Genomic DNA, 18,146 nt, shown 5'->3' on the forward strand with positions numbered 1-18,146 from the left:
TTCTTGGAACATTACTGTTTATTGTTTCAAGTGAACTGAATAGATAAATCCCACTGAGTAGTTTAGTGTGGCCCTGTGTCTTATATAAACAGGTTAAATAGAGACTTTATTTTGTAGTCTATGTATCATGTCTACCATGAATTGTCAAAACTGACAAAAGCAAAATTTATTTTATTACTTGCCCCACGTTAGCTGTTGATCCCTTTCACTGATAATATACAAGTGTAAAGATTAAGCCTTTAAAATTGGAAAAAAAACAAAAAACAAAACAAAAAAACTTTCCACTAAATTACTGAAAGTTGGAATTTTTATGTTGACTCCTGATGATTCAAAAGCCAATGTTAAGGATCATTATTATCCAATATGAAATAGTACACTGAATTGTTTAATAATAAACAGTATTTTAAGAGCTTGCATATGCTGACTGGGAACCAGTGGTGGCTTTTTAAATTCTCAGAAAGACTGAATGTTTTATGGTTAGAAGAAACCCCAGGTGATAGTGAAGGTTCTCTAACTCTCTTTAGCAGCCATTAGAATAAAAGTCTTTACAGAATTATTTTATGATCAGCGAGAAAGTTTTACTGATATTAGTGGTAAGGGTGAGGAAAGAAAAAAGAGTGAATAAAGAGAGAAGTGTGCATTAGTTTTAAAAGTATGACAAGGTAATAAAGAGACATGAAAAGGTGATAAATTTCTTATTCTCTATGTGCCTTGCTGCAAACAAACTCAAAACAGAGCAGCCTGGGTATTATAAAGGCCAACGTCGGGAACATTCTCTGACAATGCCCATTGTTTTACTTTATACTTAAAGTACACAAGCAGAAAAGTTATGCTTATTAATAGTTTAATGTATGAAGGAAACATCCAGATTTCTGAATATGAAGGTACATATCTCACATTAATTTAAGTCTACATAAAGTAGAGCCTCTATACTGACATATTGAAATTTACTTTCTGCTTAGCCTTTTCTGTTATGTAAACAATTGTACATTTATTTGCCATTCTAAAACTTCAGGATCAAGTTTACATAATTTTGCTAAATTTCCGTGTTTGCTCAGAAGCAGTTTACAGTACTAAAACCAACCAGCCAAAGAACAGCTTCAACAGAAAGTTATGTCCAAAGGGGAAGAGGGAAAGAAAAAAAGAAAAATGATAAGAAAAATGCTAACTAAGGTAAAACGGATGATGATGGGGAATGGGCAGTCACAAATGTTCACAGAAAATAGGTCAGTTAGTAAGTTCTTCTGCAAAAAGCCTACACACTTCAGTCAAGCACATCAGTAGAATGATTTGGGGGCATAAATTTTTTTCGGCCACTTGTGATTTCCTCTGAATGAAAAGGTCCGCAGGCTAACCAGCTGGTCCTCATCAGCCAAGCTGGTTCATGTGCACACTGTTCATGTGAGGTGCCCAGGGTCCAGTCCACACCTATGAATAGAGAGCACACATTTGATTAAATGCATATTTAATGTATATTTGATTAAAACAAAACTCTAAAGAACTGCTCCTAATATTCATGAACTAAAATAGCTTAAGTCTCAAGTCAATTTGCAGCATATTTGGAAACAATGAAGAAAAGTCACTTTCATCTGTTGTTTTCCTGCCTCTCTTCTTAATCCTCAAGCAGGCTCTAATTTATCATTATTTTTTTAAAAACCATTATTGGAGTACATATAGGTTGATGACTGTGGGGTAAAAATTAATCAAAGATATTAAACATACCACAATAAGCTAAAATATACAACTATTCCTGTGCATTTTCATGATTATAACTATACACTGTTTTGACATTTATAATATTTAATAAATGGTCCTTTTCATACCACTAGTAATGCTTTTTTTTTTTTTTTAGGGCTGCACCTGCAGCATATGGAAGTTCCTAGGCTAAGGAATTGAATCAGAACTGCAGCTGCCAGCCTACGTGGCAGCCACAGCAACAATGGATCTGAGCCACATCTGTGACCTATGATGCAGCTTGTGGCAATGCCAGATCTTCAACCCACTGAGCAAGGACAGATTGAACTCACGTCCTCACGGACTCTATATTGGGTTCTTAACCTGCTAAACCACAATGGGAACTCCAATCACTAGTAAATTTTGATACATAAAATTACAACACTTTGGAGTTCCTGTCGTGGCTCAATGGTTAACAAATCTGACTAGGAACTATGAGGTTGCAGGTTCAATCCCTGGCCTTGCTCAGTGGGTTAAGGATCTGGCGTTGCCATGAGCTGTGATGTAGGTCGCAGACGTGGCTCGGATCCCTCGTTGCTGAGGCTGTGGCGTAGGCCAGAGGCTACAGCTCTGATTAAACCCCTATCCTGGGAACCTCCATACACTGTAGGTGTGGCTCTAGAAAAAGGCAAAAAGACAAAAAAAAAAAAAAAAAAAAAAAAAATCACGACACTTTGCAAAACTTAAAATCTTTTACTTACCATCTGCTACCCAATGGAATATATTATGTCTTTCATAATTTTAGTGCCAAACTACTACCTTTGGTACCATTTTTCAAATCCCTCTGCTGTATTTCATCTACATTAAATTTCCCTAATTTTCTCAACTACCCATATCCATCATATTCTCTATCATGAGTTATCAGTACCCCATTTGTTTTGGCATCTCATTAAACATGAAACAAATGTCACTGAATAATCAGCCTTACCGTTTGAGGGCCATTATTTTCAGTGGAGCTTGAAACCATCTTTATTAGGGAGTTCCAAGAGGGGTCCGCAGCATGAGGGCCATTAAATATGGGTCCTCCAGCACCATCAGGAATAGGCGCTACTGGAGGAATCATTGCATTCCCATACACAGAAAAAGGCATACCCTTAAAAAAGAAGGAAACAAAGATAGTGCACATTCAAGTCACTGGTTACTTTTCTCAGTATGATCAACAGCCTTAAAATCAATATTTGAAACTTTACCTCATTTTGGAAAAGTCTAAGCTATCTATCTACATGATGCATTATCTTCCATTACATGATTTCTTCTAGCTTTAGCTAGAAGATACTATAAGTCAACTCTATAAAAAATATTTTGTCAGAAAACATTTCTCTGACCAACTGGGCAAAAATCAGGTTTATAAATACTTATATTTTAGCCAGATTTTTAACCTATACTTCAAAGCCAAAGCTCCAGCATCATTTCACAAATGCTTATATACTGGCAAGTGAAATAAGACTAATAATAAGAAAAACATTTAGAAATAATGGAAATGCTTATTTAAAGCACCATTACCCCAACTTTAGGAAAGTCCATGTATCCTGCAGGAACATGCTGATGGAATGTACCAGAAGGAGTTACAATTCCTGTACTCTCTCGCTCCATTGCTTGATGCTGTGAAAATACTCCTGGATCAGACATTGGCCTGTGAATCATAGGGTTTCCCATCCCAGGATTACACCAGTCTACTTTGTCTGAGGGAAAATGAAAAGGCAGAAAAAAATAATTGGTGATATTTAAAATCAGAAAGCAGCAAAAAATTTTATATATTTCTAATATTTTTCAATACTGAATTGTGAATTCCTTCAGAATAATAATCTACTCATATATTTATTGCAATATTTTCATGTTTGTAGATAGTGATATACTAGCCTAATAAAGTAACCTAAACACATTGAGTTAAAAAACAAAAGAGCTAAGATAAAAGCTTAAAGAGCCCTCAAAGTAATATTAACATCTCCTTAGCATGATGAAATGAAGAAAATAATATGCTTGCACTAAACTTTTTCAGAAAGCAATGGGCAATTAACATGGCAACAACTCTTAAATAAACAGATAGTCTAAACAAAGAAATATGAATACATATTTTTCTAAGAATGTCTATTAAGGTTAAATACTGCTTACAATATTTTAGTGAAATGCATAAACTTAATTCCTAGTAAGCATTAGAGCATATCATACCTTGATTGCCACCAATCCCTTCAAAGGACCAGATGCCACTGTGCCCGACTGATGTGGACAAATTACTCCCAATAACAGATGGAGCTGAAGTTCCAGTTTGCCTGATACGTGCAGAACGTTCCGTCCCAATAGGGACTGGAACTTTTCTATCCTGAGAGACGTTGCTGGGCTTTTCTGACCCTAAAGGTACTGATGATGGGGCAGGAGAAGGTGCACGAACTCCAGAGGATACTGACTGTGCAGGAGAATCTAGAGAAAAATTATTTTTAAATAATATACACGTTATCTATAAAGCCTGTAATTTCATAAAACAAAATCTTAAATACCTTAAATATGTAATCCTTTAAAGAAAAATGAAATGAGGGTAATGCTTAAATAACAAATTATGTATATTAAATCTGGTTAAAGTTCTATGACTTTGCAGTCATTTTTTTAAATTTGGCTCACAATTTTACCATTTAGTTTCATGACAGCATACGAAAATGTAAATGTTGCACTACACATTAATTTAATATTTAAATAACTTTACCCTTAACAGTGAGTAAAAAATAATACCAGAACAATGAGAAGACAATGTTTAAATTCAAAACACAAACAACCAAAGGCAGGTGGGAAAGATCACTGACTATACTGGCAATTTTCAAACTATTTTCCTTGGGAATATCTGTTCCTAAGTATGTTGTTCCTAAGTATGTTATGATGAAAAAAACAAAGATGTTCAGATATCTAATAAATTTGGAAAATCTAGCTTAAGAAAAAAAAAAAAAAAGATTCTTTAAATCAAGACTTCGCAGAACCATAATATGCTGATAAAATACCAAAAGAAGCGTATGCCTTATAACCCAAGTGTTTTATTGCATCTTGTGCCTTGTCCACAGAACACACTTTTAAAAATGACAATTTGGGAGTTCCCCTTATGGCACAGGGGAAACGAATTTGAATAGTATCCATGAGGATGTGGGTTTGATCCCTAGCGTCACTCAGTGGGTTAAGGATCCCATCACTGCCCTGAGCTGTGAGTGGTATAGGGCACAGATATGGCTCAGATCCGATGTTGCTGTGGCTATGATGTAGGCCAGCAGCTGTATCTCCAACGTGACAAACTTCCATATGCCGCAGGAATGGCCCTAAAAAGCAAAAAAATAAACAAATAAATAAATAAGAATGACAATTTAAGGAGTTCCATTGTGGCTCAGCAGTAAAGAACCCAACTGGTATCCATGAGGATGTGGGGTCGATCCCTGGCCTTGCTCAGTGGGTTGAGGATCCAGCATTGCTGCAGTATAGGTCATAGATGCAGCTTGGATCTGGCCTTGCTGTGGCTGTGGCATGGGCTGGAGGTTGCAGCTCCAATCCAATCCCTAGGCTGGGAACTTCCTTTCATATGCCACAGGGGTAGCCCAAAAAAGAGAAGAAAAAAAAAAAAAAAAAAAAGAAAGAAAAAAAAGACAATTTAGGCTTTACTTATAAAAACAAGGCTAGTTCTTGCCTTTTTTTTTTTTTTTCTTTTTGTGGCTGAACCCGTGGGATATGGAGATTCCCAGGCTTGGGGTCGAATTGGAGCTGTAGCTGCAGGCATACACCACGGCCACAGCAATGCAGGATCTGAGCCATGTCTGTTCTACACCACAACTCAGGGCAACAGTGGAACCTTAACCCACTGAGCGAGGCCAGGGATCAAATCTGTGTCCTCAAGGACTGTTGGGTTCGTTAACCAATAAGCCACGACGGGAACTCCAGGGTTGATTCTTAATATAGGCAATTTGGGAATATGCATTCGTGATTTAATGTCTTTACACACTATAGAGAAGGAAAAATAAAAACCAAAACTGTATTTATTGAGAAAACTTTAAATACCAAGCACATTTAAATTTAGATAGAGTTTAAACTATGGAGGAGCTTGAAGCTTGAAAGTCAAAACAGTTACCTACAAAGCTATAATTTAACCACAAATGCCTGACTCTATGCCCTAGTGATAGTTATTTTATGATATATATTTAATTTATTTTTTCTTTTTGGCCTTTTTAAGGCCACACCCCACAACATATGGAAGTTCCCAGGCTAGGGGTCCAATTGGAACTGCAGCTGCCAGCCTACACCACAGCCACAGCAACGCTGGATCCTTCACGCACTAAGCGGGGACAGAGATGGGACCCATGTCCTCATGGATACTAGTCGGGTTCATTATTGCTGAGCCACAATGGGAACTCCTAATGATATATTTTCATTTAGCTCTCTTTACATTTAAGTTTTCTATATACATGTGTGTGTGTATAAACACGTTTGTGTCTGTATCTATCCAATGGGACTCAGGTAGCTAATAAATTTATAAAATCAATCTATCTGCCCATACACACAAACATAGTGCTTCTACTTCCCAAGGTACTTTTTAGGGAATTTGGAAGACACAGAAAAATTCAGTAATATTATTGGCCTGAAAGTGTTTTTTTTCTTTTAAAAAAGACTTCTCATATGTGTTTTAGAATAATACAGAACTGGAAAGTACTGTGGAGATCAATCCCATCCTACTAGTGCTTACAGAGGTCTGTTTTAGTTAAACTGATAGTATCACTACTCAGTGAGATGCAGTAACTATTAACTAAAAGGAATGAATGCTAAAGTACCCTATAAATTATTATATGGATATTGATTTTATTGGAGAATAAAAAAAATGAGATGTGAGGGCTTGTCATCTGTAAAAGTAAACCAAGAAAACTATTACCTTCTAATGAAAAATTAAAACATAATTCCTGTGGTCATGGATCCATTAGCATTCCTTCATAGTATTTACTTTTAACAAGTCATAAGAAAATGGAAAAGCCACATCAGTCTTTAAAGTAATTATAAATATTTAAAAATACACCTTAAAATTACGCTGGTATAAAATGGAATTCTAGAATAATGGAAACAGTAGTGGCACAGGTTTTGAGTCTTCCCAAATTCTCTCATAAAAACAATGCCACTAAGTTAGCAAAGCTCAAAATCTAGGGAAAACATCTATCACAAAACTAAGGTAATCTAAATGAATCCAAAGATATAAGTGAATGGGGACAAATCACCAAGAGCTATAAAATTCGTATGGTTATCATGCAGTATCTTTGCAGAAGTAAGCAACTCTCCAGGCCTGAGAACAGGAGAATCACAAAATAGTCAAAGGTAGTCAAAAGAAAGCAGGGCAGGCCAATCTGAAAACAGCAGGTAAAAGTGGGAGAGTTCTGTCCATGCAGGGAGATCACAAGAGATTCATAGTAAGGTCTGAGGAAGGTGGAACAAAATGGGCCCTATGACCTGTACCTGCTGAAGTGTCCTTCCAGGATCAAGTCCTACACGGACAAGAAACTTCTGCGATCAGATTCCAGGAATAGGAAAGAGGCAACAAAAACAATGAAGAGAAGATTCTGTCAAGATTAGGGCAGAGGTGAAGGTGAGTGGGTAGGGTGGACAGGTAGTTAGGGACAACAAAGCCAGGAGATTTAAAAAAGTACAAGACCATGTATTGGCAACCTTTCCTAGGAGAGGAAATTCTAGAGTCTTTAAGCTAGAAAAGATAACCTGATATACTTATTCCTTCTAAAAGTTCAGGAAAAGTCACTTCATTTAAAAATGCAAAACAAGAGAATTGCAGTCAAATTCCAAAGAACACTACTTTATGAACTAAAGGAGATATGGACCCATAACATCTTATAGACAATAGAAGAATGCCAGAAAGAAAGCTATATTCTAATATTCTAAAGGCACATCAGAAAAGAGACTATAATCTAGCAGAAAAGAAACTATAATCTAGAAATTCCTTTGTGGTACAACAGGTTAAGGATCTGGTGTTGTCACTGCTGTGGCAAGGGTTCGAACCCTGGCCTGAGAACTTTCACATGCCGAGGGAGCAGCCAAAAATAAAAAAATAGAGACTATAATATAAAATTCCAAAGCAAGCTACAAGAAATAAAAGAAAAAGAGGTTCAAAAGAACAGCATAACTCAGAATTATTAAAACTGGAAACAAGATGACAAAACTCAGGAAAGTATTAGAAATGAAAGAATATTCCAGAAAAAACTAAATTGAACTGCAAGGAACATCGGAAGCTATAAACAGAAGGGAATAACAAAGTTGTCTTTTAAACTCTGTAGTGAAAGGGCACAATTACATACCTGAGAAAAATCAAGCTAGAAGACTAACACGAAGACACAGGCAAAGGTGGTTGGCAAGAGGAAGCAATGATGGAGAACAAGCAGGAAGGACTGATAGAATGAAGAATGAATCATACATTCCCTACAACTCATCCAGGGGAGCCTGTCCTAATCTCTGTGTTAGAGCTAGTTTCTCTTTCCTTTCCTGTATCCTTCAAAAAACAAAAGCAAAGCAAAATAGCAGGAACACTCTATATTCTGTTTAAGTGAACAGAATAATCAGGCTTGCCTGCTGATCCACCTCTTTTAAGAGATTTATCCTTTTCACAGATTTTGCCACCTCGCTAGCCATAGATTTTCTTTTTAATCAGATGACTGTTTTCTGCTTCCTCCCTAATGGCTTCTTAATTGGACTAATGGTAGACATCTGACTGAAGAATGATCCACTTATTTTATTTTATTTTATTGCTTTTTAGGGCTGTACCTGCAGCATATGGGGATTCCCAGATTAGGGGTCTAATTGGAGCTACAGCTGCCAGCCCACGCCACAGCCACAGCAACGTCAGATCTGAGCTGCGTCTGCAACCCACACCACAGTTCAAGGCAACACCAGATCCTTAACCCATTGAGTGAGGCCAAGGATCGAACCCACAACCTCATGGTTACTAGTAAGATTCATTTCTACTGCACCACAATGGGAACTCCACTTTAAGCTAGCCAGCAATCTATGACTGACATGACATTACTTGAACATAAGAGTTCAGTCAATCTTATTTCTCATTCAGAAAGGTGTAATTGGTAAAAAGAAAAACTGGTTTAATTAACTATGAATTGAATCTTTGAGAACCACATACAAGATGAAATTATGAAGAAGCCTAGGTGGAAAGAGAGTAAATGGAAGAGGTTCACGAGAAACAGACCATGAATGAGACCATAAATCCTCCAAAGAAAGATGGAGAATAGCTGTCTCAAATCCTGAATGGTTCTGAAGGTGGCCCTGCATAGCCTTAAAGTAAACACTATTTTCTTTGAAATTCCTTGGGCAGATTTATATTCCCTGCTATGCAAAGAGCCTAATTATAACTTCTTTTATCTCTAATATAATTTCTTTCAGTAGAAAAAAACTAGCAAAATCTAATTCAGAATTGTGTTATTTTAAAATATGCCAACTTATATATTAAAGAAAAAAACAGGGTTTAGAGGTTTTGTGTGATCCTATACAATCTGGTAATCTGTTTTAGAAAAAGAATATGAAATTACAAATGCAAAATTAGGTACCTTGCCCCTCGAAATGAGACATCTTGAAACTTACGCTTCAGTAAATCCACTTTTCAGTTTCTGAAATGACGACAGGGTCCTAAATTTAAACTGAAAGAGCAATGGGACTTACAAAGAGAAAAAAGTACCCCTGCAGGAAAATTACACTGTACTTTCTTCATGCTTCACTTCAGTGTTGATTTAACTACCATAGATCATGTAATGAATGTGGATGGTCATGATCAACATAAAATTTTTTTAAAATTTAAAGAAAACAGAATAGAAAATACTGGAGTTCCCATCGTGGCTCAGCAGTTAATGAACCCGACTAGTATCCATCCATGAGGACGCAGGTTCGATCCCTGGCCTCGCTCAGTGGGTTAAGGATCCAGTGTTGCCATAAGCTGTGGTGTAGGTCGCAGATGCAGCTTGGATCCAGTGTTGCTGTGGCTGTGGCGTAGGTTGGTGGCTACAGCTCCAACTCGACCCCTAGCCTGGGAACCTCTATCTGCCACAAGAGTGGCTCTAAAAAAAAGACAAAAAAAAAAAAAGAACAGAAAATACCAGCATGCAATAAATATTGTAAGGATAAGTACTGTTTTGTAAATATAATTCAATTATATATGCATGACATGTGTACTGGGTCACAATGTAAAATTAGTTTTTTTCTTTAAAAACTACAACGCTTTTTGATCCAGTAACAGCTTTACTAGATTGAGTGTCAAAATGACTCACTGACTAAACCTGCGAAAGACTGAAACTCATAGACCAGAGCTAGTGATCAGTAATCAATGCATGAACTGCTGGTTGAGTGTTGGCAGAAAAGACCTTAGCAATTTGAATGGGATAAGGGCTCTCTGCTCAGCCTGTATGCAGAAAGATCTTGGGCATCACCAATCTATTTTTCTAGGGCCTCAAGAAAGGTTCTCTGCTTGATTTCTTTTCTTTCTGAAGGAAGGGACCTATGTCCCCTATATCCCAACTTAATTCGCCAGAGTCCTAATATGTACTGATGTCCTAAAGAGGGGGAGGGAAAAGAGAAGTTGAAAGTATGAAGAAATGTGATAAAACCTGTTCAAGTACATAAAACCAGATAAAATACATTGTGAAAAGTAAGTAATGCTTCTGTGGTTAGTTCTACAACACCCAAAATGGCAACTTTTAAGAAAAATATCTAGATAAATACTGAAAACAAAATTTTGAAAGACTACCATAAATAAACAAAAAATTTGAAATTATATTCATGTGAATAAATTACCTAAAGAAGAGTTAAGTCAGACAAAACAAACTAAATGGTCATTAAAAAAGTATTAAGATTTGGAATTCCCCTTGTGGCTCAGCAGTAATGAACCCAACAAGTATTCATGAGGATATGGATTCGATCCCTGGCCTTGCTCAGTGGGTGAGGACCCAGCACTGGCACAAGCTGTGGTGGCATAGGTTGCAGATTTGGTTTGGATCCTGAGTAGCCGTGGCGTTAAGCCAGCAGCTGTAGCTCTGATTCCATCCCTAGCCTAGGAATTTCCATATGCCTGGAGTGCAGCCCTTAAAAAAAAAAAAAAAAAGTATTAAGACTGATAATAGGTAAGGAAAATACAAATTAGTTAACAATTCAGATTACAGGTAATAGTATGAGAGTCTTGCCTGAATAAATCACTCTGATAGTAGCAAAGTAATGACTCAAATCATAATTCCTTCTACATTTATGAGTTGTCATTAGATTCTAAGGAAAAAACATTCGCTCTCCTGCATTTTATTTTATTTTATGTACTTTTAGGGCCACACACACGGCATATGGAGTTCCTAGGGTAGGGGTTGAATCACAGTTGTAGTCACGACTACACCACAACCATAGCAATGTAGGATCCCAACCACATCTGCGACCTACAACACAGCTCATGGCAACACCAGATGTTTAACCCACTGAGCAATGCCAGGGATGGAACCTGTGTCCTCATGTATGCTACTCAGATTCGTTTCCAGTGAGCCACTGAGCCATGAAGGGAACGCCTCACTCCTGCAGTTTAAAATGTTATTTATAATCATTACGTACTCATGGATTCTTGTTTTATCCAATGAACTGACATTATTCATTTTGATGGTCAAACTCTTCTGAATTTGGCCAGTGGGAGCCCGTGTATCTGCCTCCTGTGTCTTTCTGACATGTCCCTATCATCTGAGCACTTAATTACCATCTGACACCATAAGACTTATGCAGGCTCCCATTACACTTTCCCTGCCCCAGCTTTCAAATCAGCTATTCCCCCAAGAAGCCCTAGTTTCTTTCGGTGAACTAAAATATTTAATGGATGGATCTGGATACTGAATGTGCTTATTACTATTGAAAATTCATTGCTTCTAGGCCCTTTTAGTAGATAGTGATGGGGGGAAAGTGGCAATCTTATATGATTCACTCCAATACATATGCTATTCAAAAATCACGAGTTCACACTGATCCTCTACTTGCACTTTTTTGCGGGGGCGGGGGGGTGGGTAAAACCTGCAGCATACAGAAGTTTCCAGGCTGGGGGCTGAAATGGAGCTGCAGCTGCTGGTCAATACCACAGCCACAGCAACTCCAGATCTGAGCCATGTCTGTGACCTACACCACAGCTCACAGCAACACTGGATCCTTAACCCACTGAGCGAGGTCAGTGATCAAACCCGCATCCTCATGGATACTAGTAGGATTCATTTCCACTGCACCACAAGAGGAACTCCCTTAATCCTCTACTTCTAATCCAAGTCCACAGGGTTCTTCCTTGCCTTACTCCATTCTACATTTCTCTCTTCTTATAGCGAGAACTCTAGAAAATAAGAGGTAGGTTTAAAACATACAGTGTAGCTTTTAGAAGTAATCACTTTTGTTTTTTGTTGTTGTTATTGTCTTTTTAGGGACGCACCCACAGCATATGGAGGTTCCCAAACTATGGGTTTAATCGGAGCTGTAGCCACCGGCCTATACCACAGCCATAGCAACACTGGATTTGAGCCTCGTCTTCGGCCTACACCACAGCTCACAGCAACGCCGGATCCTTAACCCACTGAGTGAGGCCAGGGATCAAACCCGAAACCTCATGGTTCCTAGTCAGGTTCGTTTCCGCTGCGTCATGACGGGAACTCCAATTAATTCTGATTCTTAAGAAATTTTCTTAAATTTTTTCAAAGATGAGTAAATTATACTCAATGCTATAAACTTGTCTTTTTTTTATAACAATACATTATTTTCATATGTTTTACATTATTTCTGACCAGACTTTTTTTTATCACGGTCATTTTGAATTCTTTTCTTTTTTCTTTTTTTTAATTGTGGCACCCATGGAATATGGAAGTTCCCAGTCTGGGGATTAAATCCAAGCCAGCAGCTACAACCCACATAGGATCCTTTAATCTATTGTGTGGGTTTGGGGGGGCAGGGTGGATTGAACCCATGTTTCCACAGTGACCCGATCTGCTGGGAATCTTAACCCACTGCACCATGCAGGAACTCCTGAATTCTACTAGCCAGGTTCATTACTGCTGCACCACAACGGGAACTCCAATAGATGAACTGAAAGGTAAATGAAAAGCATATGACATCTATACTACTTTTAAGGCTAGAAATCTTTCTTCTTGGTAGTTATATTCTCAAACCTAAAAGTAAATGTAAATCAATAGATGGTATAGCATTTTTTAATTCTCAAGATATGATCCCTCTTAGAAATAAACTTCAATATAATCTAGGACTGATAGAACTGAGGTTGATTCCAGTAATTTAAAAACTTGGAGGGGAGTTCCCATCATGGCTCTGTGGCTAACGAACCCAACTAGCATCCACGAGGACTTTCCACGAGGACTCGGGTTCAAACCCTGGCCTCGCTCAATGGGTTAAGGATCTGGCATCACCATGAGCTATCGTGTAGGTTGCAGACACAACATGGACCCCACGTTGCTGTGGCTGTGGCACAGTCCAGCTGCTACAGCTGCAACTGGACCCCTATCCTGGGAACCTCCATATGCGGTTTTAGGATGCGGCCCTAAAAAGACAAAATGAACAAACAAAAAAACACACTGGAAATTCTATTGAAATTCTTTTTGATTTCAGATGGCCATGAATATAATTACATTTTTTTAAATATTTAAATTTGATGAGATTTAAAACTTAGAAATTCCTGGAAGTGGCCACTGTGGCACAGTGGGTTAAGGATCCAGCACTGCCTCAGCTGTTGCATAGGGTGCAGCTGCAGCTCAGATTTGATCCCTTGCCTGGGAACTTTCATATGCCATAGGTGTAGCCAAAAAAAGAAAAAAATTAGAAATTCCAATTTTGAAAAAATTAAAACCTTTTGTTTTTAAGGAACATATAGGCAAACTCTTCCTCTGAAATTACCATGTATACTACTCACCATTTGATGCTGATGAACATGGAGTCAACAAACTAAGTGGGGAGAAATGTTGTCTGTTAAAGTTAGCAGCTGTGGGTGCTCCTCCAAGGGGTGCCCCAGGTCCATACATTTGACTTCCTGAAAGGTTTGAAGCAAAGTTTCCCAAATGTGTTGAAGAAGGTGTTACAGAACCATATGGCGAGTCCATATTGACAATACCTATAAAGTAGAAGATAATAATATTTTTAATAGTTATCCCTAAGAGAAATAACTAGAAAAACCTAAAATTCCAAGAAGTCCCCAACATATCCAAAAATATTTTATTAAAATATTTCTCCTTGCTTACATCTTCTAGACCACTGACTCATTTCCCTCTTTACAAAGATAGCTTGAAAAAAAGAAATTATCAAGGAAAATACTTTCATTTAATTTTGACATTTTATTAGTTATTATAGAATACATGTAAGACTTAACACTGGGATTTATTTATTTATTTATTCATTCTGGCTACAGCATGCAGCAGGTTGATGTTGGATCTGTATTCTCAGACCAGAGGTTGAACCTGGGCTCCAGAAGCGACAGTGCCAAATCCTAACCACTAGACCACCAGGGAATTGCCTTAACGGTGGAATTTAAATAGGTTTGATGGTCAAGGAGTTATTTATTTATTTTTTATGTATTTTTATTTATTTTTTTTTAGGGCCGCACCCACAGCATATGGGAGGTTCCCAGGCTAGGGGTTAAATCAGAGCTTTAGCTGCTGGCCTACACCCCAGGCACAGCAACACCAGATCCGAGCTGCGTGTGTGACCAACACCACAGCTCACGGCAATGCCAGATCCCTAACTCAATGAGCGAGGCCAGGGATCAAACCTGCAATCTCATGGTTCCTAGTCGGATTCATTTCTGATGCGCCACAATGGGAACTGCAAGGAGTTAATTTATATTTAAAAAAAAAAAAAAAAAAAAAAAACTTAGTGGGGAGGGAGGGATAAGTAGGCAAAGTACAGAGGATTTTTAAGACATTGAAAATACTCTGAATGATAGTATAATCGTAAATACATGTCCCTAGACTTGTTCAAACCCACAGAATGTACAATACCAAGAATGAACCTTCATGTAAACTGTGGGCTCTGATAAAGATGTGTGAATGTAGGTTCATCAACTGTAACACAAGTACCACTCTGGAGGGCATGTTGATAATAAAGGAGAGTATGCCTGGATGGAGGCAGAGTATATGGGAAGTTTTTGTACTCTTCTCTCAAATCTGCTGTGAACCTGAGTGCTACTAAAAAATAAACAAAAACAAAACAAAACAAAACAAACTATAGGAGGAAAAAAAAGACTGTAGCTATACTTCTACAATGGAGAGATCTGATGATCAGCACCTTAACTAAGCGGCCATACTTCCACAGCTGAGAGAGGGACAACTTGTCATTGAGTGCTTCCTGATATTATGCAGTGTGAGTTTCAAACATTACCTATCTGATGTTCCTGCCAGAAATGTTTGACCTGAATGTAACCATGGATTGAGAAAACAGATGAATCTGAAATGTAGGACATTCTTCAGTACAACTAGACTTTTTTTCCAAAGGATTCAAGAAGAACAAAAGAAAGTTGAGATGTTTTAGACTAGGGGAGACCCTAGAGACATAACAGCCAAAAAGCAATACACAAACCTTGACTGGCTGGATCCAAAGGAAAGAAAAAAGAAACACATAGGCATAAAGGATATATTTAGAATGATAGTATTGTATATTGGGTGCTATTACTGAATTAATGTTAACTTTTTGGAGTGTAGAAATAGGGGTATAGCTGTGAAGGCAAATATGCTTTTTTGACCTGAATCTAATATTTCCCTCTGACGAACTCTCAAGTTAAACTTCGTAAGTAATTTTATACATCCCCCCAAAACCTCACCTCCGTAAGGAGCTCGTCCTTTTTCCATACTTCTCCGTATTAAATAAGAAATTATTTCCTTTTTCTATACATCTTAATTTTAGTCTATTACAACACTTTACCCAGATGTCACATTTTTTTCTGTAAGTGTGATTTAAAAAAAATTTTTATTATACTTGATTTGCAATGTTCTGTCAATTCCTGCTGTACAGCAAAGTGACCCAGTTATATATTTCCACTAAATTCCAATTGTTATAAAAATGAAATATAAAAGTATTTCCAGAGTTCCCATCAGGGCTCAGCAATAACGAACCCGACTAACAGCATTATAAGGACACAGGTTCAATCCCTGACCTTGCTCAGTGGGTCAGGGAACCTGTGTTGCCGTGAGCTGTGGTGTAGGTCACAGAGGAGGCCTGGATCTGGCGTTGCTGTGGCTGTGAGGTAGCCAGGCAGCTGCTCATCTGACCCCTAGCCTAGAAACTTCCATATGCTGCAAGTGCAGCCCTAAAAAGATGAAAAAAAAAAAAAAAAAAAAAGCATTTCCAATGTAGTAGCATATGAAGCTTTTACAATCAAATTATATTGATCCTATCATTTTAGTACTCAGGAGAAATTGTTTTTGAAAGTATACAAATATTTCAATTAACCCCCAGCAAAGCAATATTTACTGACCATGTTCATTACATAACATTTAAGTGTTATAGAAACAGGTAAAAATAACAATCATTTCCCATTAAATTTAGAAATTTTTAGTCCTAGAATGTCATCTCTTCAGTTTCACATGACAAGTTGGCAACCTTTCTGTAAAGGGCTAAATAATAAATATTTTAGGCTGTCATGAGAGCATGGATGCAGTCATAACACAGTATGTAAATGAACAGGCATAGCTGTGTTTGAATACTTTATTTATAAATGCTGAAATCTGAATGTCCTATTTTTTGTGTCACATATTATTCTTTTCAAAATTAAAAAGAATTGAAAAATTGTTCTAACTTCAATGAAAAAAGTTACAAATATAAATATACAAATATAATATAGTATACCATATGTGACCCATGGACCATAGTTTACCTAACTCTGACATGAAATTATCTTTAACTATTTGAAATATTCATATTAAAATGTAAAGCTCAAAATGCAACATGATATCCTGGACACTGTAACAGAAAGAGAACATTATTGGAAAAACTGGTGAAATCAGAATAAAATCTGTAGTGTAGTTAATTGTAATTAATTTCTTAGTTACCAACATTAATTTCTTAGTTTTAATAAATATATCATTGTAATGTAACATGTTTACGCTTGAGGAAATTGGGGTAATTATAGAACTCTTTTATAAATCTAAAAATACTTCAAAGTAAAAAGTTAACAGAATCAGCAATCACTTACAACCACATCTTTAGATCCTCTTTAAATATTTTCACTGTCCAACAGAAATTTTTATGGTAACAGATATGTTTAATATCTATGCTGTGCAATATGGCAGATACTTGGTCATATATGCTTAATTATTAAGTAAGCACTTGAAATATGACCAGCCTATAGTCACTATGGAAAACAATATGGAGGAGCTTCAAAAAATTAAAAACAGAACTATCACATGATCCAGCAATTCCACTTTTGGGAATATATCCAAAAGAAACAAAAACTCTTACTCCAAAAGTTACCTATACTTCCATGTTCAAAGCAGCATTATTTACAATAACTAAGACATGGAAACAACTTAAGCATCCATCTATTGATGAACAGATACAGAAGTAGTCAGGTGTACGCACACACACACACACACACACACACACACAATACAGTATTATTCAGCTATTCAAAAACAAAAACAAAGAAAACAAAACAAAAAAACACAAGGAAATCCTGCCATTTCTGACAAAATGGATGTACCATGATGGCATTATGCTAAGTAAAGCAAGTCAGAAAGAGAAAGACAAATATTGCATGATCTCACTTACATATGGAATTTAAAACTGACTCACTGAAAAAGAGATCAGACTTGTGGTTACCAGAGGTAGGGATGAGGGAGTAGGAAGGGGATTTGGAGGAAGGTGGTCAAAAGGTACAAACTTCCAGTTATGATAAATAAGTATGATTATTACTATTTGGTCTTTTTAGGGCTGCACCGGCAGCATATGGAAGTTTTCAGGCTAGGGATCAAACTGGAGCTGCAGCTATGGGCCTACACCACAGCCACAGCAACACTGGATCCTTATCCCACTGAGCAAGGCCAGGGATCAAAACTGAGTTTTCATGGATACTAGCCAGGCTCATTACCCCTGAGCCATGACGGGAACTCCCAATAAATAAGTATTAAGGATGTGATGTACAACATAACTATAGTTAACACTACTGCATGATATATACTAAAGTTGTTAAAGAGAGACTAAATCCTAACAGCTCTCATCACAAGGAAAAAATGCTTTTCTTCTTTTTTTCCCTCTTTTGGCTGTCCCACAGCATATGGCGTTTCGGGCCAGGAATCAAACCTACATCATGGCACTAAAGGGATGCTGTGGATCTCTTTGCACCACAGCAGGAACTCCTCTTTTCCTTTTTTTCTTTTTGGCTGCCCTGGGGCATATGGAGT

At 37.3% G+C, this 18,146-nt stretch overlaps 1 protein-coding gene across 24 annotated transcripts in view; it reads right to left on the reverse strand.

Moving 5' to 3' along the window:
- Window positions 1-18,146, reverse strand: part of ANKRD17 (ankyrin repeat domain 17) — a 170,810-nt gene continuing 152,664 nt past the window's right edge. For 23 of the 24 annotated variants that reach the window (XM_021100390.2, XM_021100382.2, XM_021100381.2 and 20 more), the window contains 5 exons: window positions 13,670-13,867; window positions 3,904-4,152; window positions 3,238-3,416; window positions 2,663-2,827; window positions 4-1,428 (listed from right to left, as the gene is read on the reverse strand). In XM_021100390.2, coding sequence (XP_020956049.2) covers window positions 1,369-1,428; window positions 2,663-2,827; window positions 3,238-3,416; window positions 3,904-4,152; window positions 13,670-13,867 — 851 coding nt within the window. In that variant the 3' untranslated portion in view covers window positions 4-1,368. 24 annotated transcript variants of the gene reach the window in all.

This window comes from Sus scrofa, chromosome 8 (assembly GCF_054392235.1).
Source record: "Sus scrofa isolate SSC_HxYL_T2T_F1_AM1 chromosome 8, Sscrofa_HxYL_maternal_Yorkshire_Landrace_v2.0, whole genome shotgun sequence".
Lineage (NCBI taxonomy): Eukaryota > Metazoa > Chordata > Mammalia > Artiodactyla > Suidae > Sus > Sus scrofa.